This window comes from Artibeus jamaicensis, unplaced genomic scaffold, assembly GCF_021234435.1.
Source record: "Artibeus jamaicensis isolate MK-2021 breed Jamaican fruit bat unplaced genomic scaffold, CSHL_Jam_final contig_519, whole genome shotgun sequence".
Taxonomy (NCBI): Eukaryota; Metazoa; Chordata; class Mammalia; order Chiroptera; family Phyllostomidae; genus Artibeus; species Artibeus jamaicensis.
Window position 1 is genome coordinate 17,642,483 of NW_026521871.1, and position 25,556 is coordinate 17,668,038.

At 39.6% G+C, this 25,556-nt stretch overlaps 1 protein-coding gene across 5 annotated transcripts in view; it reads left to right on the forward strand.

Moving 5' to 3' along the window:
* The window catches only part of FANCD2 (FA complementation group D2), a 113,433-nt gene that overhangs the window by 39,869 nt on the left and 48,008 nt on the right, over positions 1–25,556 (forward strand). For 4 of the 5 annotated variants that reach the window (XM_053669468.1, XM_053669467.1, XM_053669471.1 and 1 more), the window contains exons 2-14: positions 1,019–1,119; positions 6,092–6,232; positions 7,031–7,098; positions 7,267–7,421; positions 7,793–7,853; positions 8,803–8,855; positions 13,332–13,410; positions 20,593–20,717; positions 22,289–22,376; positions 22,907–23,011; positions 23,963–24,063; positions 24,409–24,517; positions 24,744–24,779. In XM_053669468.1, the coding sequence (XP_053525443.1) occupies positions 1,056–1,119; positions 6,092–6,232; positions 7,031–7,098; positions 7,267–7,421; positions 7,793–7,853; positions 8,803–8,855; positions 13,332–13,410; positions 20,593–20,717; positions 22,289–22,376; positions 22,907–23,011; positions 23,963–24,063; positions 24,409–24,517; positions 24,744–24,779 (1,185 nt within the window). In that variant the 5' untranslated portion in view covers positions 1,019–1,055. The remainder of the gene's footprint in view (positions 1–1,018; positions 1,120–6,091; positions 6,233–7,030; positions 7,099–7,266; positions 7,422–7,792; positions 7,854–8,802; positions 8,856–13,331; positions 13,411–20,592; positions 20,718–22,288; positions 22,377–22,906; positions 23,012–23,962; positions 24,064–24,408; positions 24,518–24,743; positions 24,780–25,556) is intronic. The other variant, XM_053669472.1, reaches the window with a different exon arrangement.

A 25,556-nucleotide genomic window follows, 5' to 3' on the forward strand; every position in this document is an offset into this window, starting at 1 on the left:
AGAGAAAATGATATAATCAGGTGATATAACCGGATGTATGAGGCTGATGCTGTGTACACAGCTGTTTCATAGCAAACCGGTTTTAATTTTCTTCTTTTAAAGGTATATATTTAAATATATATATATATATATATTTATTTTAAAAATATATATCTACATATTTTTAGAGAGGGGGGAGGGAGGGAGGAAGAGAAGGAGAGAAACCAATATGTGTCTGCCCCTCATGTGCCCCCTAATGGGGATGTGTCCTGCAACCCAGGCATGTGCCCTAACTGGGAATGGAACCAGCAAACCTTTGGTTTGCAGGCTGGCACTCAATTCACTGAAAACCTTTTTTTTAATAAGTAGAGTATACTATAAGCCAGTAGCATAGTTACTTATTATCAAATGTTATGTGCTGTGCATAATTGTATGCACTATACTTTTTTTATGACTGACACCACTGCAAACATGAATGTGTTGTGCTATGACATTGCAACGGCTAATATATCACCAGATGATAGGAATTTTTAAGCTCCATTATAATCTTATGGGACCTCTGTGGAACATGTCGTTTGTCATCTGAAATAGCCTTATGTGGGGCACGACTGTAGTTAAATAAGTACCTCAAGACTACTCATTACTAAATTGTGAACTCCCTGAAATGAGGTATCATCATGTCTGGTTCATAATTTTAACACCAACACCTAACAGTTCTTAACATATAGTATTGGATTATTAAATTAAAGGAGAGATATAATTTGGGGCTAGAAGGTGAAGGATCTTGAATGTCAGAGAACTGGGTTTTATCCTTTAGCAAAAGGGAAGTGGCCAAGCTAAAAAAAGGCAGCTAAGTAAAGTCTTGAAAACAAGGGACTATTGATCAGATATAGGAGTTCAAATTTTCTCAACAGCTGGATTTACGTAGCATTGAACACTTGGGTTTTGAATACAGTAGTTTTCTTTGAGCTATAGCTTTAACTTCTCAGAATTTATGAAGCTTTGAGAGTATAACAGCTGTTCTCTGATTTTGTTGTAGTAAGTAGGAGGTAATTTAACTGCAGAAAACTGTCCAAATGATTTCCAAAAGAAGACTATCAAAATCTGAGGATAAAGAGAGCCTGACAGAAGATGCCTCTAGTAAGTGTCTACTCACTTATTGCTTTATTTCCTGTTGCAAATGTGCGTGTAGTATTTCAATTTTTCTTTTTTAATTTTATTGATTTGCCATTGCAGTTGTTCTGTTCCCCCTTCATTCCCCTCCCCCCGGCGCCCCCTCCCCCCATTCCCCCCTTTAGTTTATGACCACCTATCTCAAGTTCTTTAGATTCTATATTTCCCATACTATTCTTGCCCTCCCTCCTATCTATTTTCTACCTACCGTCTATGCTACTTATTTTCTGTACCCTCTCCCCCCTTCTCCTCCTCCCACTCCCCTGTTGCTAACCCTCCATGTGATCTCCATTTCTATGGCTCTGCTCCTGATCTAGCTGTCCTCTTAGTTTGCTTTTGTTTTAGGTGTGGTTCTTAATAACTGTGAGTTTGCTGTTCTTTCACTGTTCATCTTTTTAATCTTCTTTTTCTTAGATAAGTCTCTTAACATTTCATATAATAAGGGCTTGGTGATGATGAACTCCTTGAACTTGACCTTATCTGAGAAGCACTTTATCTGCCCTTCCATTCTAAATGAAAGCTTTGCTGGATAGAGCAATCTTGGTTGTAGGTCTTTGGATTTCATGACTTGGAATACTTCTTTCTAGCCCCTACTTGCCTATAAGGTCTCTTTTGAGAAATCAGCTGACAGTCTGATGGGAAGTCCTTTGTAGGTGACTTTCCCCTTATCTCTTGCTGCTTCTAGGATTCTCTCCTTCATTTGAATCTTGGCTAATATAATGATGATGTGCCTTGGTGTGTTCCTTCTTGGGTCCAACTTCTTTGGGACTCTCTGAGCTTCCTGGATTTCCTGGAAGTCTATTTCCTTTGCCAGATTGGGGAAGTTCTCCGTTATTACTTGTTCAAATAAGTGTTGCACTTGTGGCTGTTCCTTTTCCCCTTCTGGCACCCCTATAATTTGGATGTTGGAACGTTTAAAGATGTCCTGGAGGTTCCTAAGCCTCTTCTCATTTTTTTGAATTCTTGTTTCTTCATTCTTTTCTGTTTGGTAATTTTTTTTCTTCCTTCTGGTCCACTCCCTTGATCTGAGCCCCAGTTTCCTTTCCATTACTATTGGTTTCCTGTGCATTTCCCTTTATTTCAATTAGTTTAGCCTTCATTTGTTTCTCTAATTTGTGAGTAAAATCAACCAGTTCTGTGAGCATCCTGATCACCAGTGTTTTGAACTGTGCATCTGAAAGTTTGGCTATTTCTTGGTCACTTAGAGTTATGGTCTCTGAGTTGTTCTTGAGCCATGTTTTGGTCTGTTCACGCCCGTTAGGTATGAGGAGTGGAGCCTTAGGTGTTCACCAGCGTGGGGCCACCCAGTGGCTGGGTTGTGACACTGTATGTGGGGGCGGGGTCAAAGAGGGGCAATGGTGGTCCCCTCTGCTACTTCCTGCCGCTGCGGCCTGCCCAGTCTGTCTCATTGCTCACTCCTTCGCTGTTTTATCTGCATGCGAATGTGTGACGTTGTCAGCCTGCCACCTTGCGCCCTCACTGGGTCTGCCCATCGCAACCCCATGCCTGTGACCTGCTGACCATGAGCCTGGGTTAGTCTGGCCCAGTCTGGCCTGGTCTGGCCTAGTTTTCCTGCACAACCCCATTCCAGCAGTCACTGGCTCCGCCCCCCATACTGATCTGGCTGAACTTTTCGTTGTTGTCGGACTTCCCGTATAGTTCAATTTTCTGTGTTTTGGCTGTGTTTTTTGTTACTAAAACTTTGTTGTCTTTAAACTTGCTTGTGCAAGAAGGCACAGTGTTTCCACCTATGCCTCCATCTTGGTGGAAGTCCTAAATAAAAAAATATTATTTCATTTTTTCTTATGGCTGAATACTATTCCTTTTATATGTACCACATCTTATTTATCCAATCATATTGGAATATTACTCAGCGATAAGAAAAGATGAAATACTACATTTGTGACAACTTGGAGAGATTTTGAGAATATCGTGCTAAGTGAAATAAGTCAGATGGAAAAGCACAAGAACCATATGATTTCACTGATATGTGGGTTATAAAACAGAAAGCAACAAATGAACAAACAAAACTCATAGACAACCGTATAGTGGTTGTCAAAAGGGAAGTGGGGGAGGTTGAAGAGGGTAAAGGGGGTCAAATATAGTGATGGAAGGGGACTTTGGGTGATGAGTACACAGTGCAGTTTATAGATGATGTTTCCTAGAATTGTATACTTGAAACTTTTTTTTTAAAGATTTTATTTATTTATTTATCTTTAGAGGGGAAGGAGCGAGGGAGAGAAACATCATTGTATGGTTGCCTTTCATGTGCCCCCTGCTGGGAACTGGCCTGCAGGAAACTGGCCTGCAACCCAGGCATGTGCCCTGACTGGGAATCGAACAGCGATCCTCTGGTTCACAGGCCTGTGCTCAATCCACTGAGCTACACCAGCCAGGGCTACTTGAAACTTATATACTCTTATTAACCAGTGTCATCCCAATATAGTTAACAAAATTTTTAAAAAATGTATGAGGCATTTAAAGGGATGTGAAATTCTTAACTCTCAAATGCTGAGAGTCATGAAGGCTTAATGGAGAAGACACACAATCTATATCAGAAGATTTGGGATTGAGTTTCTGCCTCTGGTTCCATGTATTACTTTAAGCATGCCTGCAGTCTCAGAGTGTCAGTCTCCACATATATAAGAGGCGTTAGTATTATAAAGCTTATCTATTGTACATTATGTAGGTGCCAGGACACAAAGATACAACATAGTACGTACCCTTAAAAAAAAAACCCTTATAGTTCTTTCCTTTTCTTTTTTTTCTTTTTTGATAATCAAATTTTGTTTATTGAGAAATAAACTGATAAATCAGAAAAATATTCTGCTGGACCATATATCCTGATTTCCCCCCCCCACACACACACACAAAATTATGTCCATGATTACAACAGAAAATGTCATAGCTTGGAAAATAATGTTAAAGAAAACTTCCTTTTTTTTAATGCCAATTCACTTTTATTTATTTTTTATTAAAATATATTTTATTGATTATGCTATTACAGTTGTCCCATTTCCCCCCTTTACTCCCCTCCACCCTGTACACCCCCTCCCACCCACATTCCCCCTTTTTAGTTCATGTCCGTGGGTCGTATATATAAGTTCTTTGACTTCTACATTTTCTATACTATTCTTACCCTCCCCCTTCCTATTTTCTACCTACCATCCATGCTACTTATTTTCTGTACCTTTCCCCCATCTCTCTTCCCCTCACACTGCCCTGTTGATAACCCTCCATGTGATCTCCATTTCTGTGGTTTTGTTCCTGTTCTATTTGTTTGCTTAGTTTGCTTTTGTTTTTGTTTTAGGTGTAGTTGTTAATGATTGAGTTTGCTATTATTTTACTGTTTGTATTTTTTATCTTTTCTTTCTTAGATAAATCCCTTTAACATTTTATATAATAAGGGCTGGTTGATGATGAACTCCTTTAACTTGACCTTATCTGAGATCTGCCCTTTCATTCTAAATGAAAGCTTTGCTGGATAGAGCAATCTTGGATGTAGGTCTTTGCTTTTCATGACTTGGAATACTTTTTTCCAGCCCCTTCTTGCCTGTAAGGTCTCTTTTGAGAAATCAGCTGACAGTCTTATGGGCATTCCTTTGTAGGTAACTCTCCTTTTCTCTTGCTGCTTTTAGGATTCTCTCCATTTTAACTTTGGGTAATGTAACGATGATGTGCCTTGGTGTGTTCCTCTTTGGGTCTAACTTCTTTGGGACTCTCTGAGCTTCCTGGCTTTATTTCCCTGCACTGGAGCCTTGGGTTGCACAGTCCATCCTGCTCTCCTGTTGTTTCTCCCAGTTTAACTGCATGCGAATGTGGGACCGCTTGGTCTGCAATCCTTCTCCTCGCTGGGTCCTCCAGCTGTCCCCTTTCCACTAGTCCTCTCCACTCGGCTGCTCGTCTGTGCCCCTCCTACCGTAGGTCTAGGTGAATGTGTCTTTTTTAACTTCTTGGTTGGGGGACTCCATACAGTTTGGTTTTCTGTTAGTTCTGGTTGTTTTTTGTTTTTAAATAGTTGTCTTTATTTAGGTTGTGCGAGGAGGTACAGTGTGTCTACCTATGTTTCCACCTTGGCCAGAAGTCTGGTTCCCTTTTCTTCCTTAAAAAAATTATGATCTAGAGAAATGTTATGATAGTGATATATAAAGAAAAGGTGTCATATCAAAGCAACCCTATCAGAGGCAATGTACACATTGCCATATGAGAATGTGGTTGGCAGAGGCTTTAAGAGTTCACACAAGAAGTTGATAGTCTTTCATTTATTGCATTCATCTACTTTCTTAAGGCAATTTCAACTTGTTGCATCATTAAGGGAGAAGAATAGATAATCATATTTAACTTCAAGTTTCTATTTGTTTTTGTTCGTTAGTTATGTTTTATTACTTCTTGTGGGTTGAAAGCCTTGGGATGAAACCAGCCTGGGCTTTGTACTCAGATATGAATGCAGGAGGACCTGCCCCACTCTTCTCCTGCATCTAGGTGATTGGTTCTCAAACTTGAGTGTGCGTCAGGATTATTACCTGGAGAGTTTGTTAAAAATTCAGATTCCCAGGACCCATTCCAGAAATTTTGATTCCATAAGCTCTGGAGAGAGCTTTGGTTTGCATAAGAGCAATGGTTTGCAGACAACAGCTTGAGAGACCCTGTCTTTGGTGGAAACATTTCTATGGTTACTCTTGTCAGAAGTGGCACATTTTGAATTCTTCAAATGAAAACTCAATAGGTGAAAACAATTTTATTTGTTGATTTTTTTTCTGTTTGTTTGGAAGCCACTATTGCTGACCATTGTTAGAAATAAAATTTTACTACACCATCAATTCCAGTGTAATTATTCAGGAATCTGTCAACTTTCCTCTTAGGGTTATTATTCTGGGGTTTACATTTTTATCTTTGCTTTACTATATGTCACATTCCTGAAAATTTTGTCTGTTTTCAGATATCAGCAAGCAACCACTTTCCAAAAAGACAAAGAAATCCCATGTTTATAATGAAGTTGAAGAAAACGACAGTGCCTTTGTAAAGCTTCTTAAGACATCAGGAATTATTCCTAAAAGAGGAGAGAGTCAGAATCAGCTAGGTGATATTTTAATCTCTTTTCCTGGGTATAGTGAATCATGGATTTTCTAAATAGAAAAGTAATGAAGATTAGAAATGGGAGCACCATCTATCTGACTGGAGACTGGAAATTGAAGTTGCTTTTTAGAGAATATTGTCACAGTGTATGGTCCTGCTATAAATGCACGTTAAGTGAACTACTTCTGACCCCCACCCTTTTTTAGAAAAGTATCACATATTTATATTGCTTTGTGTTGTCTTGTGAAAAAATAAATTAATACCCAGAGGGCAATTAGATTTGTGTCAGAATAATTTCAGAAGAAAATTACAAAGCTATATAAGTCATCAGTAAGGGCCTGCTTTGGGGGCATGGGTTATTTCATCCTGCTAAGGTTATGGCACATCTTTTTTATTTTATTTTATTTATTTTTTAATTTTATAAAAATTTTACTTATTTATTTTTAAAGGGAGGGAGAAAGAGAGGGAGAGAAACATCAGTATGTGGTTGCCTCTCATGTGGCCCCCACTAGAGACTTGGCCTGCAACCTAGGCATGTGCCCTGACTGGGAATTGAACCAGTGACATTTTGGTTCTCAGGCCGCACTCAGTCCACTGAGCTACACCATCCTGGCTGGCATGTCTTTTTTAGAACACTGTGTAGCTACCTCTGTCAAAGCTAAGTTTGTTTTATTATGGGTTTAGAAGATTTGGCTCAGAATTATGTTCTGAATATCTTTATTCATTTCATCAGGTAGAAAACTTAGTCTTAAGGAAAGTAAAACTGTGGCGAAAGGTGTTAAAGACTCTTCTTTTCTCTTAGTTGTGGATCAAGCCATTTTCCAAAAGAAGCTGTTTCAGACTCTAAGGAAACATCCTTCTTATCCCAAAGTATGTATTTTCTCCCTCATACTTTTACTTTTGCTAGCAGTACTCTGGAATTGGGAATTTAAAAACACTGTCATAAAGTTGAATGCGCTAGAACGATTTTTAGCTAATCCACAGCAAATTTTAAACTAAAAATCCTACTCTAACTCTCTTTTTTCCCCTTCCGTTAAGATAATAGAAGAATTCATTAGTGGCCTGGAGTCTTACATTGAGGATCAAGAAATTTTCAGGAACTGTCTTTTGTCTTGTGAACGCCTTCAGGATGAAGAAGCCAGGTGTGGAGATGAGGCATGGAGCATTGTTGAAATTCAGTGTTGTACTAACTGGTAGGGAAGGGCAGGTGGCGAACAGGGGAGTACAGAATGTATTTTTTGGAATTTAACTCTTGATTTATAGCTCTCTTTCCTCAGAGTTTTGTCTTGACCTGTAAATTATTAAGTTTATAATTACCAGAGTGTTATAAGACCCACAGTGTTTTTTATTATGTGCCTCAACCTGTGTTGATAGAATTTCAACTCTTTACTTTCCTCTGGATTAAGAGCCATCTTGTCATGCTCTGTATTTATATATGAGGTTAGTTTCTCTTTAAAGGTTATATATTTTTAGCGAATCATATGGAATAAGAATAAGAAAAACATTAACACAAGGAAAACAAAATAGAAAACAGTTTTTTTTTTCTTTTTCTGCTTTTTTACAGCATGGGTCCATCTTACTCTAAGAGCCTCATTAAATTGCTTCTGGGGATTGACATATTACAGGTGAGACTGTACCCCTTATTCTGTGAACATTTGTCAGATGTGATTTGTGGTACATGCCCAAGCCTAAGTGGCTGGAGCACAGCATAAAAAGTAGGCTTAGTGGGAGGATTTGGGTTTGCAACAGTTTACCACACCCCTGTTGCTGAAATGCATCTGGTAAAGCAGTATCTGCATCTTTGGACTGAGCTGATTAGCCTAATACATGTCAAAGTTTTATTTATTTCTTTGGCCTCTGTTTTCCTCATTTCATACTGTGTGCTCTGATTACCTTCTATATCTCCACCATGTTCACATTTGTTTTATCTCCTGTTTAGGTCTTAATTTGCTTATTAAATTGATTTGGACCTTTACCTCTCCTTGATCTTTTAATTTATCGAGTAGCCAATACACTGACATGTTTTAAACATCTTAAATTATAAAACTGTGGATACAATGAAAAGCCTCCCTCACACCCCATTCTCCACTTTTTTGCTCCTCTCCTGCTGTTAGTCTTGTCATACTATTATCTTTTCCTTTGCATTGGGAATCTTGAATATAATTTAGTTAGCTTAAATCTAAGAGCCCTCTTGTTTCTGTAAAGAGAAAGCGTCTTTTTGTGCAAATATTTGATAATATTATATAAGCAATATTATTTTATAAACTTTTAAAATTTGCATTTCATGGGTTAACAGTTTTCATCATACTTGATATTTTTGATTATCTGATTATTTTAATATTGCTTTGATAGACATTTTGAAATTTTTCAGAAGATAAATTATTGATAAGGCTTTGTTTTAACAGCTTATATTCAAAATGTGAGCAGTATTCATGCGGGTATTCTTATAAGAGGATTTTAATTATAGCAGGGTTTTTCCTTCAAGAGCACTTGTTGGGGAGAATTATGGCTAATTATACATTTCTGTTGTGTATTTTGAGACCATATCTTAACTCCCTGTGCATTCTTTTTCAGCCTGCCATTATCAAAACCTTGTTTGAAAAGTTGCCGGAATATCTTTTTGAAAGGTAAGTGGAGTTATTCTGGAATGCTTAAATTATCCCAGTGTGCTTAAGTTTCTCTCTGAATAGATTACTCTGAAATAGCATTGGTTTCTCTGAAGGTCATATTTATCACAATCTTGATTCTTAAATGACTACTAAAATTTTACTGGGGTGTCTCTTTTTGGAATTTCATTTGTTTATGTGAATACATAGTGCCAGAAGGATGCACAATAAACTGATAGTAGTAGTTACCTCCTAAGAAAGGAGCCAACTGGCTGGAGTCATACATTCTCTGAATACTGTTTTTTACCCTATCAATTTTATAGCATACTACTTTTAAAAAATTGACTTAAAAAATAACTTAGAAAAAATGAACAGCCTAATAGAAAAGTAACCCTGGTGTGGCTCAGTGGATTGAGTGCCAGCCTGTGAACAAAAGGTTCACAGGCAACAAAAGGTTGCCAGTTTGATTCTCAGTTAGGGCACATGTGTGGGTTGTGGGCCAGGTCTCCAGCTGGGGACATGTAAGAGGCAACCAGTCAATGTGTCTCTCACACATCGATGTTGCTGTCCCTCTTTCTCCCTCCCTTTTCTTCTCTCTAAAGATAAATAAAATCTTAGGAGAAAAAGTAGATAAAAATCACGAACGGACAATTTACAGAGAAGAAATATTGCCCTGGCTGGTGTAGCTCAGTGGATTAAGTGTGGCCTGACAACCAAAGGGTTGCCAGTTCAATTCCAAGCCAGGGCACATGCCTGGCTTGCAGGCCAGGTCCCCAGTGGAGGCCATGTGAGAGCAACCACACATTGATGTTTCTCTCCCTCTCTTTTTCCCTCTCTTACCCTCTCTCTAAAAATAAATGAATAAAAACTTTTTTTAAAAAAGAAGAAATACAAGATTATCAGATTTTTTAAATGCTTAATATTGTCAGTAATTAAAGACACAAATTTATAATAATAAACACATTTTTTCCATTCTCAAAGGATCTCCCTTATGTGTAATGAACAGGCATGATCATATATTGCTGATGAACTCATAAATTGGTTCGATAATTATGAAGGGCAATAGGTTCTTTGTATCAAAGCCTTAGATTTTGCATACCCTTTAATGCTCAACTGTGTCTCCTAATTTACCCTGGGGTGATAATTGTGAATGAATGTAGTAATAAGTAAGATTACTGTTTAAAGTAACAAAAAAATTATAAATAATTGATATGTTCAACTGTAGAAGATTGGGTTAAGTAAATTTGGTACATCCATTAAACAATATCATGTGGACACTAAAAATTATAGAGGTCTATTTAATACTTTGCTTTAATTTTTTTTACTTTATTGTTGTTCAGTTACAGTTGTCTGCATTTTCTTCCCACATTTCCCCCCACCCCAGCCAAACCCACCTCCCTCCCTTGCTTCCACCCTCCCCCTTGATTTTGTCCATATGTTCTTTATAGTAGTTCCTGAAAAATACTGTGCATTAACTTGTTAAAAAAGGTTATAAATCAGTATTTATAGTTCAGCTTAGTTTTTTTTAAAGATGTATTTACTAGTGTGCCTATCAATAATGGACATCTCTGAATGACAGGATTTATAGGTCCTTTTTATTTTCTCCTTTCATATGTGTTTTTTCAGGGTTTTGTATATGGTAATAATATTAAACTTGAAGCTTTGCCCTTAAAAATTCATGCTTTGAGCCCTGGCTGGCATAGCTCAGTGGATGGAGCACAGGCCTGCGAACCAAAGGATCGTGGTTCAATTCCCAGTCAGGGCACATGCCTGGGTTGCAGGCCAGTTCCCAGCAGGGGACCCACGAGAGGGATACATTGATATTTCTCTTCCTCTCTCCTTCCCTTCCCCTCTAAAAATAAATAAATAAAGTCTTCAAAAAAAATGTTGTGCTTTGTCAGAATGTCTCACTACTTGCTTTATATCCTTGCTAAGTCTTTCAGTAATTAAATTTGAAGGAGTAAACAAAGACTGAGAATGCTGTCCAGAAAAGGAGCTAGAAGTGATCTAAAACTCTAGGTATACTAGGTTGGGAGAAGGCAGATACTGTCATTTTGGGGGAAATAACAGGCAGCATTTTTATCTATAAATGGTTTTCAGTACTTTCACAAATAATATAATTTGACCTGCCATGTTTTCATAGCAGTATATGCTTACCTTTTTGGGGACTTAAACATATTGGTGTCATGTTTCACCTTTTAAAAATACTCATCTACCCTGGCTTGTGTGCCTCAATGGATTGAGTGCTGGCCTGTGAACCAAAGGGGGTAGCTGGTTTGATTCCCAGTCAGGGCACATGCCTGGGTTGCAGGCCAGGTTCCTAGTAGGGGGCATGTGAGAGGCAACCAAACATTGATGTTTCTCTCCTTCTCTTACTCCCGTCACCTCTCTCTAAAAATAATAAATAAAAAGAAAAAAATTCATCCCACTCAGTTTGTTAAAATTTATTGCCTTTTTATTTAAATTTCATTATTTTAAGAGATACTCTCTAGGACTTCGCCAAGAGGGAGGCGTAGGTGGAAGCACTGCGCCTTCTCACATAACTAAGTTTAAAAACAAAGTTTTAGCAACAAAAACGCAGCCAAACCACAGAAAATTGAACTACATGGAAGTCTGACAACTACAAACCCTTCAGCCAAACCGGTAAGAGGGGCAGACCCAGCAGCACAGCGGGGTCAGGCAGGAAAGATCCACTGGACCGACCTGGGCGTGCGACCCAGGTGCGTCAGCAGCCGTGGGCGGATCCACTGAGGGTGCAAGGTGTTGGACCCACTGAGGGGTGATTGCAGTCACACATTCGCGCGCAGATAAACCGGTGAAGGAGCTAGCAGTGAGACGGACCATGCAGGCCCCAGTGGCAGGAAGTGGCAGAGGGAACCGCCATTGTCCCTCTTTGATCCCGCCCCCACGTACAGCGTCACAAACCTGCAACCTGGGTGGCCCCACCCTGGTGAACACCTAAGGCTCCACCCCTCATACATAACAGGCATGAAACAGATCAAAACATGGCTCAAGAACAACTCAGAGCCCCAGAGCCTATAAATCTAAGCGATGAAGAAATAGCCAAACTTTCAGATGCACAGTTCAAAACACTGGTGATCAGGATGCTCACAGAACTGGTTGATTTTACTCACAAATTAGAGAAACAAATGAAGGCTAAACTAATTGAAATGAATGTAAATACACAGGAAACCAATAGTGATGGAAAGGAAACTGGGGCTCAGATCAAGGGAGTGGACCAGAAGGAAGAAAAAAAATTACCAAACAGAAAAGGATGAAGAAACAAGAATTCAAAAAAATGAGAAGAGGCTTAGGAACCTCCAGGACATCTTTAAACGTTCCAACATCCAAATTATAGGGGTGCCAGAAGGGGAAAAGGAACAGCCACGAGTGCAACACTTATTTGAACAAGTAATAAAGGAGAACTTCCCCAATCTGGCAAAGGAAATAGACTTCCAGGAAATCCAGGAAGCTCAGAGAGTCCCAAAGAAGTTGGACCCAAGAAGGAACACACCAAGGCACATCATCATTATATTAGCCAAGATTCAAATGAAGGAGAGAATCCTAGAAGCAGCAAGAGATAAGGGGAAAGTCACCTACAAAGGACTTCCCATCAGACTGTCAGCGGATTTCTTGAAAGAGACCTTATAGGCAAGAAGGGGCTAGAAAGAAGTATTCCAAGTCATGAAATCCAAAGACCTACATCCAAGATTGATTTATCCAGCAAAGCTTTCATTTAGAATGGAAGGGCAGATAAAGTGCTTCTCAGATAAGATCAAATTCAAGTTCATCATCACCAAGCCCTTATTATATGAAATGCTAGAGGGACTTATCTAAGAAAAAGAAGATAAAAAATATGAACAGTAAAAGGACAGCAGACTCCCAGTTACTAAGAACCACACCTAAAACAAAAGCAAACTAAGAGGACAGCTAGATCAGGAGCAGAACCATAGAAATGGAGATCACATGGAGGGTTAGCAACAGGGGAGTGGGAGAAGGAAAAGGGGGGAGAAGATACAGAAAATAAGTAGCATAGACAGTAGGTAGAAAATACATAGGGGAGAGGGCAAGAATAGCATGGGAAATATAGAATCTAAAGAACTTGAGACACATGTTCATGAACTAAAGGGGGGGAATGGTGGGGAGGGGTGTGCAGGGTGGAGAGAATGAAGGGGGGAAATAGAACAACTGTAATGGCATAATTAATAAAATATATTTTTTAAAAAAGAGAGATACTCTCTAGACTTTTATTTCCCTCTCTGTAAACCTTTCCCAGATATGGCCACGGTTAACAGTTTAGTACCTCTTCCTCTAGACATCTTTCTCAAGGCATATAAGCATATATCTCATGCCTTTTTTTTGTATCACATGGTATGTTTAGCACAATGCACAAGGCATAGTTAAGTATTCAGTAAATGTTAATTGAATGGCTGAAATGCCTGCTGATGTATAAGTCAGAAAGCCTAAGTTCCTTGTCTTCTTATCCCAATATTTCAGCATGAACAGTGATGGAATCAACATGCCTCGCCTCATCATCAGTCAACTGAAATGGCTTGACAAAGTTGTGGATAGCAAGGTAGGTCTAGGGACTTTTTCATCTCTTAGATTTAAAGAGTGCATTTCCATACTTCATCAGACTTTTGCAATTTGCTGGGGGCGGTGGGTGGCGTTCACGTTGCCTCCTTTCTAAACAGAAAAATTCACATTTTAAAAATCCATCAACTTTTTGAGCTTTGATAATTTGAGAATCATGAGTATTTCAACCATTAACTTTCTCCAAAAAAAGAAATTTACCTACTTATAATGGTTAGAGAGCATTTATTAAATAAATTAAATATTTGGAAAGCAATTTCGCACTTCAAAGTACATAAATTTTTGTGTTTTCTCAAAAATGATGAGATCCCACACCACTGTACTTCACTGCAGATGTTTCGATTTGATTATATACAAGTCTCCACTTATCTGCAGTTTTGCTTTTTTGTGGTTTCAGTTACCCATGGTCATCCATGGTAGGAAAATGTTAAATTTTCCCAACCATTGATGTTTCTTCTGACATCCAGCTATTGACACCATCATGACTCTGGTCCAGGATCACCTGAAGCAGGTAGATCCTTCTTCTGATGTATTGTCAGAAGGTCAGTCATAGCCTAATGTTACATCACAACGTCTGCATCATTCAACTCACCACATCTCATCACACTGGCACTTTGTCTTCTCCATCATCACAAGAAGGGCAATAACCATAAGATATTTTGAGAGAGACCATATTCACATACCATTTATTATAGTGTATTGTTATAATTGTTCTATTTTATTATTATTATTAATCTCTTAGAGTGCCTAATTTGGTATGCATGTATTGGAAAAACCATAGTATATATATGGTTGGTACTATGCATGGTATCAGGCATCCACTAGAGATGAGGGAGAAAACTGTATTTAGGCAAATTTCAGAGTTTTTGCAATTGTTACTTGTTATCAAGCATCTTGGTAAAGTTCAATTTTTTCTTTTTTAATCCTCTCCAGAGGACATGCTTATTGATTTTAGAGACAGGGGGAGGGAAGGTGAGGGAGAGGGAGAGAAATACTGATGTAAGAGAGAAACGTTGATCTGTTGTCTCTCACTCATGCCCCCACCAGGGATCAAACCCACAACCTAGGCATGTGCCCTGACAAAGAATTGAAGCTGCAGCCTTTCAGTTTAAGGGGGACTTCATCCAACTGAGCCACAATGGCCTGGTCAAGTTCAATGTGTTTTGAGCCTAGTACTTAAGAACCACTTCTTTTCAGAGTTCTTAAAATCATTATGTTAATTTTTGTCAGATATTCTAAGGCTAAATCTTTACTTGGAAGAACATGAGTTTTGGGAGTCTCATCTGGGCTTGAATTTTTGCTTTGCCTTTTTTTTTAAAAGATTTTATTTGTCCTGGCTGGTGTGGCTTAGTGGATTGAATGCCAGCCTGTTAACCAAAGGGCAGGCTGGTTCAATTCCTAGTCAGGGTACATGCCTGGATTGTAGGCCAGGCCTCTAGTGAGGGGGCATGTGAGAGGCAACCACACACTGATGTTTCTCTGCCTCCCTTCCCCTCTCTCCAAAAATAAAAAATAATAATAATGAAAAAGATTTTATTTATTTTTAGAGAGAGGGGAAAGGAGGGAAGGGGAGAGAGAGAAACATTGATGTACCAGAGATATATCAGTAGGTTGCCTTTCACCCACTCCCAACTGGGCACCTGGCCTGCAAATCAGGCATGTGCCTTTACTGGGAATCAAACCGGCAACCTTTTGGTTTGTAGACTGGCGTCCAATCCACTGAACCACACCAGCAAGGGCAGTCTGCCCTTTACTAATTGTGTATCATTGAACAACACATCCCCACATTTTAAAAATGAGAATTGTCACAGAAACCCCATAAAGTTGTGAAGATTAAATGAAACAAAGTATATAATAGACCAATTAGGTAATATACTATCCACTCTACTCTTTTCCTTTCTCTTTTATTTATTTATTTATTTATTTTTATTTTTTAATTTATTTTTTAAAATTGATTATGCTGTTACAGTTGTTCTATTCCCCCCTTGATTCCCCTCCACCTTGCCCCCCCATCCCCACCATTACCCCCCTTTAGTTTATGTCCATGTGTCTCAAGTCCTTTAGGTTCTATATTTCCCATGCTATTCTTGCCCTCCCCATCTATTTTCTATCTACTGTCTATGCTACTTATTTTCTGTACCTTCTCCCCCCATCTCCTCCTCCTCCCACTCCCCTGTTGCTAACCCTCCTTGAGATCTTCATTTCTATGTTTCCACTCCTGATCTAGCTGTTCTTTTAGTTTGCTTTCGTTTTAGGTGTGGTTGTTAATAACTGTAAGTTTGTTGTCCTTTCACTGTTCATGTTTCTTTAACTTCTTTTTCTTAGATAAGTCCCTTTAACATTTCATATAATAAGGGCTTGGTGATGATGAACTCCTTGAATTTGATCTTATCTGAGAAGCACCTTATCTGTCCTTCCATTCTAAATGAAAGTTTTGCTGGATAGAGCAATCTTGGTTGTAGGTCTTTAGATTTCATGACTTGGAATATTTCTTTCCAGCCCCTTCTTGCCTGTAAGGTCTCTTTTGAGAAATCTGCTGACAGTCTGATGGGGACTCCTTTGTAGGTGATTGCCCCCTTAGCTCTTGCTGCTTCTAGGATTCTCTCCTTCATTTTAATTTTGGCTAATGTAATTATGATATGCCTTGGTGTGTTTCTTCTTGAGTCCAACTTTTTTGGTACTCTCTGAGCTTCTTGGATTTCTTGGAAGTCTATTTCCTTTGCCAGATTGGGGAAATTTTCTTTTATTATTTGTTCAAATAATTTTTCCACTGGTGGTTGTGTCTTTCCCCCTTCTGGTACCCCTATAATTCGGATATTGGAGCGTTTAAAGATGTCCTGGAGGTTCCTGAGACTCTCCTCATTTCTTTGAATTCTTGCTCCTTGACTCTTTTCTGTTTGGCCATTATTTGCTTTCTTCTGGTCCACTCCATTGATTTGAGTCCCAGTTTCCTTTTCATCTCTATGGGTTTCCTGTGGAATTCCATTCATTTCCCTTAGTTTAGCCTTCATATGTTTCTCTAATTTGTGGCTATAATCAACCAGATCTGTTAGGATCCTGATGACCAGTGTTTTAAACTGTGCGTCTGAGAGTTTTGCTATTTCTTCGTCGCTTAGATTTATCTCTGGGGCTTTGAGCTCTTCCTGCGACATTTTTGGTCTGTTCTGGCCCTTTAAATGTGAGAAGCGGCGCCTTGACTCCCAGGTCGCTGGGTTGTGACGCTGTATGTGGGGGCGTGGTCAGAGCGGGGAAATGGCGGCGCCCTCTACTGCCGCAAGCCACGGGGACCGCCGGCCCCGGTCCAATGGCCCACTCCCTCGCCTGTCCGCTCGCCCGCTGATAGGCAACCGCAGTCAACACGCAGCACCGCCTCCCCACTGTCTCCTCAGCAGTCGCTCACCCGGTGGGTTGCTCGGTCGCTCACTAGGTCCAGTCCTGGGTTTGGAACCCGTGCGTCTGGATTCGCGCGTCTGGATTCCGCGCCTGGGTCCGTCCGACTGGAGTCCTCCTGTGCAATCCCTCACGAGACGCCGGTTTCGCTCCTTACCGGTCGGGCTGAAGAATTTGTTGTTAACGGACTTCCGAAAAGTTCAATTTTCCGTGTTCTGGTTGTGTTTTCTGATGCTAATATTTAGTTGTCCCTAAACTTGGTTGTGTGAGAAGGCACGGCACATCCACCTAAACCTCCATCTTGGCGGAAGTCCTCTCTTTTATTTTTTAAAGATTTTATTTATTTATCTTTAGAGGGGAAGGGAAGGAGAGAGGGAGAGAAACATCAATGTATGGTTGCCTCTCCTGCATCCCCAGCTGGGAACTGGCCTGCAACACAGGCATGTGCCCTGACTGGGAATTGAACCACGATCTTGGTTCGCAGGCCCGCACTCAATCCACTGAGCTATACCAGCCAGGGCTACTTTTCCTTTCTTTTTAAATTTTTAATAATGAGTTTATTAAATTTAGAGAAGGAGGAAGGGGGAGAGAGAGATAAAGAAACATTGATGTGGAAGAGGAACATCAATTGGTTGCTTTCTACATGAGCCCCAACTGGGGATCAAACTCGCAACCTAAGTATATGCCCTGACTGGGAATCAAACCCCTCATCTTTTGGTGTACAGGACGATGCTCCAACCAACTGAGCCACACCAGCCAGGGCCACACTACTTTTTTTTTTTTTTCTATTTGCCATCTCACTTATGAAAATTTCTGGGTTGGGCAGCTTCTAGTAAGGTGGCAGCACAGCTAGCCTTCTCACACAACCACATCAAAATTACAACTAACCTATAGAACAGCCATCATGAAGAACCATCAGAAATTGAGTTGAATAAAGTCCAACAACTATGCAGTTAAAGAAAGCACATCCTTCCAGACTGATAAAAGGGGTGGAGATGTGTAACAGGCTGGTCCCATATCTATGTACAGTAGCTAAAAATTCTGGAGGGTTATCTCAAGATCAAGGAGTCCTAGCCCCATACCAGGACCCCAGCTCAGGGTTTCAGTGCCAGGACGATAAGTCTCCTTAATTTCTGGCTGGAAAAACCAGCAGGGATTGAGTCAGTGGTAGAAAACTTCTGGAGTCCCAAGCAGTTCTTCTTAAAGAACCCACACACAGACTTACTTAGACTCACTCCCTCTGAGCTCCAGCATGGAAATAGCAACTTGAAAGGTACCAGTGGCATATAGGAAGGAACTGAAGTGTCTGGCATCAAGGCAAGAACTCAGAGACAGCTTTCTCCCAGACAGAAAGGTAGGCAAAGGTCATTGTCCCTTTTCTGAACCCTTTCCCCACAGAGCCAGCAGGCGGATACCATATCTGAAACTCCATCAACCTGACTAACAATGTTGGACCCCACCCCTGGAGATCCCCTGAGACTCTGTCCCACCCAACTTACAGGCACACTCCAGTGTCTTTTCTATATGGATGGCTGGTCTTGGCTCATGCTTCACAAATTTCTAAATCCTTTCAAACAAGCAACAGTTGGGCTCAGTGAGTCCCCAGCCCCCATACCTCTTGCTAAATGGCCCCAGGCCTAGCACTAGCAGTAGCCAGCCTAGATTCATAGCTTGGCTACCCCTGGGAATCTTTAAGCCTAGCACAAGTAGCAGCCATCTCAGAATGCTCAGGCAGAGTGGCCTTGGGCAAAACACAGGTGGGGCTGACCTTGTACCACCTGGGAAATCCCAGGGCCGGCATACTCAGTGGATAGCTACAGACCACAATCCTGTCCCTGCACAGCTGATCCTCCATGGAGGGCAGAGGTTGGTGGTCGGTGGTCACAGTCAATCCTTGCAGCTGACCGGCCTGGGTAAATCCCTCCCATTGATCTGCCAACAGCAACCAATGCTCAACTACAAGTGTACTCAGCCCACAAGAAGGGCACACCTTGAGTACTCAGCTTGGATGATAGGGAAGGCTGTGCCACTGGACCCTACAGGACACCTACTACATTAGGCTACGTTAACAAGACAGGGAGTCAAAACAGCTCTACCTAATACACAGAAACAAACACAGGGAAGCTGTCAAAATGAAGAGACAAAGAAACATGGCCCAAATGAAAGAACAGATCAAAACTCCTAAAAAGGAACTAAACAGAATGGAGATAAGCAATCTACCAGATGCAGAGTTCAAAACACTGGTTACAAGGATGTTCAAAGAACTTGGTGAGGACCTCAGCAGCATAAAAAAGATCCAGTCAGAAACAAAAGATATATTAATTTAAAAAGGAACAATTTATAGGGAAACAACAGTAGTGTGGATGAAGCTGCGAATTAAATCAGTGATTTGGAACATAAGGAAGCAAATTAAAAAATCAATTGGGACCTGGCTGGTGTAGCTCAGTGGATTGAGCGTGGGCCTGCGAGCCAGATAATCGCGGTTCGATTCCCAGTCAGGGCACACGCCTGGGTTGCAGGCTGGTTCCCTGCAGGCCAGTTCCCAGCAGGGGATGCACGAAGGCAACCATACATTGATGTTTCTCTCCCTCTCTCCTTCCCCCCTTCCCCTCTAAAGATAAATAAATAAAATTTTTAAAAAAATCAATTGGAACAATAAGAAAAAAAAATCCAAAAAATGAGGATAGTGTGAACAGTGTGGGACAACTTTAAGCAGTCCAGCATTCACATTTAGGAGTACCAGAAGGGAAAAAGAAAGAGCAGAAATTGGGAATATATATGAAAAATAATAAAAGAAAACCTCCCTAGTTTGTTGAAGGAAAAAGACATGCAAGTTCAGGAAGCACAGAATCTCAAACAAGATGGTTGCAAAACGACCCACTCCAAGACACATCCAGCTTGGATATTTAAAATATCAAATGTCAAAGATAAAGAGAGAATCTTAAAAGCAGCAAGAGAAAAGGAGTTACCTACCTACAAGGGAGTTCCCATAAGACTGTCAGTTGATTTCTCAAAAGAAACTTTGCAGGCCAGAAAGGACTAGTAAGAAATATTTAAACTGATGAAAGCAGGGACCTACAGCCAAGATTGCTGTACCCAGCAAAGCGATCTTTTAGAATTGAAGGGTAGATAAAGAGCTTCCCAGATAAGAAAAAACTGAAGGAGTTCATCATCACCCAGCCATTATTATATGAAACATTAAGGGGACTTATTTAATTAAAAAATCAAAACTATGAACAATAAAATGGCAATAAATACATATCTGTCAATAATTGAATCTAAAAAACAAACTAAGCAAACAAGAACAGAGACAGAGTCATGGATGCAAAGAGGGTTTTGATGGTTGCCAGATGGGAGGGGAATATGGGAGAATGGGTGAAGAGGTGAGGGGATTAAGAAGTACAAATAGGTAGTTACAGAATAGCCATGGGGAGGTAAAGTACAGTATAGGAAATGGAGTAGCCAAAGAATTTGTATGCATGACCTATGGACATGAACAATTGTGTGGGGATTGCATGAGGGACTGGTGGGTGCTTGATGGAGGTAGATAAAGGGGGAAAAATTGGGACAGTTGTAGTAGCATAATCAATAAAATATAATTTTTAAAGAAAGAACATTTCTAGGTCATTTACCTCTGAATTTTGTTTTTGAGCTTGAGTGTGTTTATAGTTGTCATATTGTACCCAAAATAATTGCAACTCTACATTTCACGCGTATGAAGTCTTTCTCTCTTCTTGGTAATATACTCCAATTCTAATAGTCTCCTCTTCTGCAGGATCTCACCACCAAGATCATGCAGCTGATCAGTATTGCTCCAGTGTACCTTCAGCATGATTTCATCACCAGCCTACCTGAGATCCTAGGAGATTCCCAGCATGCTGATGTGGGGAAAGAACTCAGGTGGGTAAGCACCTTGTTGCCATCCTAAAGAGCAAGGCTTTACTCTGGGAGCCTTATCATTGCAGTATGCAAAAAGTAGTGTAATGTGTTTCTATTTTATATGGAAGAAGATACTTACCTACGATGAGTAAGCTATGTTTTTCTTAAAATGAGTATATATTTAGTAAATTCATGTACCAAAGCTTTTAAAGGTATATCTGTTGTGAATATGCAGTCTGGCTTAGGTTTCGGTCTATAAATTTATTCTCTGCAGTCTTAAACATGATGCCTTTGTTTCATTAGCATTTCCCCCACCCAAGCAGTCCTCAGTCACGACCATACAACAGAATCATTTGTGGCCCTGACTAGTGTAGCTCAGTTAGTTGAGTGTTGTCCTGCAAAGTGAAGGGTCGGTCACTGGTTCAGTTTCTGGTCAGGGTGCATGCCTGGGTTGTAGCCCCAGTCTCCAGGTGGGGTGTGAATGAGAGGCAGCTGGTCAATGATGTTTCTTTCCCTCTGTTTCTCCATCCCATACCCTCTCTAAAAATACATAAATAAAATCTTTAAAAAAATGTTTTAATCATTCATGGACTTTAGGAAACATCTACATTCTTTTGTCCCTAAATAATTCATTCTGATGCACATTGCTACATCAGATTTATTGCCAAGACTCACTGCTTACTATTACTTATGTGAAAAATAATAATTGGTAGGACAGTAATTAAGGAGAGAACAGTATCCCTGTATGATAGTGTTTTTCTTTTTTTTATTATTTTTTAAGATTTTATTTATTTATTTTTAGAGAGTGGGGAAGGGAGGGAGAAAGGTAGGGAGAGAAACATCAGTGTGAGAGAGAAACATCAATTGGTTGGTTCTTCTGTGCACCCCAACCTGGGACCCAACCCATACCCAGGTATGTGCCCTGACCGGAGATCGAACCAGTGACCTTTTGCCTTGTAGGATTATGTCCAGCTAATTGAGCCATGTGGGTCAGGGCGTGTTTCTGTTTTAATGCACCTTCTTGCTTATCCTAGAATTGGTAGTTCAAAAAAATTTGGTTTGCAATACTTCTTTTTCTCTAGCTGTGTGCAAAGCTATCTCCAAAAATGTTCAGTGGTTTCTTGTCCTTGTACTTTCGGGCAGGATGGTTCTGGGTATAGCACTATAACATCAACTTTGCTTGCTTAATTCCATCTGTCCTTTTGCGTAGCCTTAGAATCTATCACTCTCCTTTCCTTCTCTATCCTGTGTTCCTGTAGCACTTTGCACATAACATCCGTCATGTTTATTACACAGCATTGTAATTATACTTTTTTTTTCTTAGAAAGGATATGTACCAAATTCAATATTCTATTACCTCTGGGTAGTGGGGATGGTGAGGTTGGAGTCTTGTTTCTATGTATTGTTTGAATTTTTTATAATGAGCATATATTTTTTATCACAATAGTTTTTAATGAAACATACTATAAACCATAATTTAATGGGAAGTAAGTATATCCTTTCTTCTCATACTTTGAGTGGTTTTTCCAAGTTGTTATCTGCCCAGCTCTGTTAAAAGTTGCACAGCTTTTCTCTTTTTCCACCATTCACAGTGACCTTCTAACAGAGAATACTTCACTCACTGTCCCAATCCTGGATGTCCTTTCCAGCCTCCAGCTTGACCCACAGCTCCTGTCTCAGGTAGGAAGGACTCTGCATTTCAGAGACAGAGCTAGCTTTCTCACCTTCCAAAACCAGTGTAAGTTGGTCATTGTTTTGGAGCAGTCATATTCACTGAATATTTCCTTTTGAAACAATAATGAATGACATTTGATCTCTTTTGTTTTTCAATGAATTTCATGTTCCATACTATGATAGATCATTGCTCTGTTTTAAGCAGTAAGTTTTAGTGGTAATCTTTTTTAATGCCTGAATATTTATAAATTGCTTCCTATAGGAATAACAATTTTTTATGCCTTTCTCTAGGTAGTGGAAAATTCAGGCTCCAAAAATGTGAGATAATACCATGCATTTATCACAAGAAGCTGGTCATTAATAATTGAAAGCTTAGAATTTAGAAAAAAATAAAACGAAATAAGATGTTTTTCTTCCTAAATTACATGTGAGAAAACTGAAAGAAGTGATTTTTCTAATTTTATCCACCAACTCAGTACTAGGTTGAGGTATTAACATGAGAATATTTAAGGTTTTCATGATTTTTTTATGTTTAGGTCCGCCAGCTGGTAATGGGTAAGCTGTCATCTGTGAAATTGGAAGACTTACCTGTGATAATCAAGTTCATTCTTCATTCTGTAACAGCCACAGATGCACTTGAGGTACCCTATTATTTCCCAACAAACACCAATAAGGTGCTAGATCCTAGAGACTACAGAGGAGAGCAGTGATACCCTTGTGAAACTCAGCAATCAAAAAAGACTAACTTAGCCCTGGCTGGTGTGGCTCAGTTGGTTGGAGCATCTCACTTAGACCAAAAGATTGCAGGTTTGATCCCTGGTTGGGCACCTACAAGAAGGCAACCAGTCGATGTTTCTCTCTCACATCAATGTTTCTGTCTCTCTCTCCCCCCTTCCCCTGCTTCCTCTTCTTTTCCTTCTTTCTTTTCCTCTCCCTTTCCCTTTGCCCCCATTCTTTCTAAAAGCAATGAAAAAAATGTCCTTGGGTAAGGATTTTTAAAAAGGCTAACTTAGATGAAGATAAGTTATTTAAATTAATAGGTTCTAATTGCTCTTCTCTGTCCCCAAACTAATTTAAAATACTCATTAATTTAGATGGTATTCAGGAGAGAGAATGGATCTACTTACCAGATGTTCTATATTATTGCTGTATATTAGCTGCTACAGGTTATATTTGCTATATCAGTGTAATATCTCAAGTTCTAGAATTTCGAAGGGTATGATGATATACTATACTTGCATTAGCTATTTTTATCAACTCTCTTTTTCAAAATGCTTTTTCTAACATTTAATCGTACTACTTCATGGCCGTGGCCAGGTAGTTCAGTTGGTTAATAGCTTCATCCCCATATGCTAAGGTTGTGGATTCGAATCCTGGTCAGGGCACGTACAAAAATCAACCAGTGAATGCATAAACAAGTGCAACAACGAATTTGTCTTTCACTCTCTCCTTTCCTCTCCCTCTAAAATCAAAAATTAAATAGTTATATTTCCTCAGTATTTCAGAAGATTTTTACAGTACTATTGAGATAGTAGACTGTGCCTATCTGCTATGCATGAGCAGAACACATAGCTAATATTTCTTTTTCACAGGTAGTTTCTGAGCTTCGGGAGATGTTGGATTTGCAGCATTGTATTTTGCCATCACTGTTGCAGACTTCCCAAAGCAGGTTGAAAAATAAAGGACGAATGAGGTATAACTTCATCAGCCGTTAATCATCCTTTTTCTCATATAGGCAAGGAAAGTTTTCTGAACATTTATTCTGAAGCCAGTACAGTAGATCTTAATACTCACAACTATAAATAATGGTGGTACTGTTACACTAATGTAATACTATACATTTTTTTCAAGTCAAGTGTGTGTATTTTCTTGGCTATTCACATCAATTCCAGGTAGACTGAAGTATGAGTTTATTGGCCATTTTATATGTGAAGTTGTGACTCATTCCAGGGTACCTGGGTAGTAAACAGGAACCCAGATCTTACAGGTCCCTCTGTGTTAAATGGAAGAATGATTTTTCCCTCCTTCTGCTACTTAGTTCTTCAGGAAATCAAGAAAACAGCGGTGAGGACTGTGTTTTTCTCCTCTTTGACGTAATAAAGTCAGCTGTTCGATATGAGAAAACCATTGCAGAAGCCTGGATTAAGGTGAGTGAGATCTTTGGAACTCTAAACATTAAGGAGGAGATGGGTGTTAGTGACATGTGTAAGTAAAGGTTAAGTTGAAATAAATCTTAAAAGTTACTCAAGTACTCAAGTAGAAATAATGCATAGTGGTTGCTTGCTTCTCAAATAAGAGAGCATAACATGCTGAATACTGTGAGAAGTGTTCTGCCAATGTGTCGTGATGTATTTGTGACCCCTGTTTTTCCAGGCAATTGAACGCACTCATCCAGAGTCTGAACACAAGGTAATGATCATATACTATGGATTTTAAATATTAAAGTTAGTGAAATTGGTCAGTGTTTTTTTTCCTGCTTTCTTTCGTACTCCTTCCAGTCATCTCTCTGTGCCTTCTCTAGCTGTTCTAATATAAATTAGCTGTCTGGGGAAGATGCCATGAAGGGGTGATATGCCAGATGGTCTTCTCAACTCATTATTCTGGCAATAAAATGAATCTAAAATGTCTATGAAGGAAAATATTAACATTCCAAACAAGTGTAGCAAGTTGCAGTCAAAGAAGCCAACTCCCTACTCCTGAGGAGTTGGTAACTGGAGTTACCTGGGTCATCAGTCAGGGCCCTGTATCTGATTGCCTTCCCTACCACCAAATATAATTGTCAAGGTAATGGCATTCCATGTTTTGCTTTTCTTTGCCCATCTAGACCTGACCAGAGTGAATCCATCCACTGTCAAGGCAATGGTACTGAATCTGACTTAGTTCTGGAAATATTTCCTTCCGTCAAGAAGCCAGATGACTGACTGTTTATGTATTGATTAGTTTTCTTTAAGGATTGTTGGAATGGGTTTTGTTTTGTGGGATTTTTGTTAGTTGGATTATTTAATTTTTAGATGACTTTTTTCTTTTGTTTTGTTTTTGTTTTTTTTATTTTAATAATTTTATTAATATTGACTATATATTTTTTAAATTTTACTTATTTATCTTTAGAAGGGAAGGGAAGGAGAAAAGGAGAGAAATATCAATGCATGGTTGCTTCTGGTGCATCCCCTGCTGGGGACTGGCCCC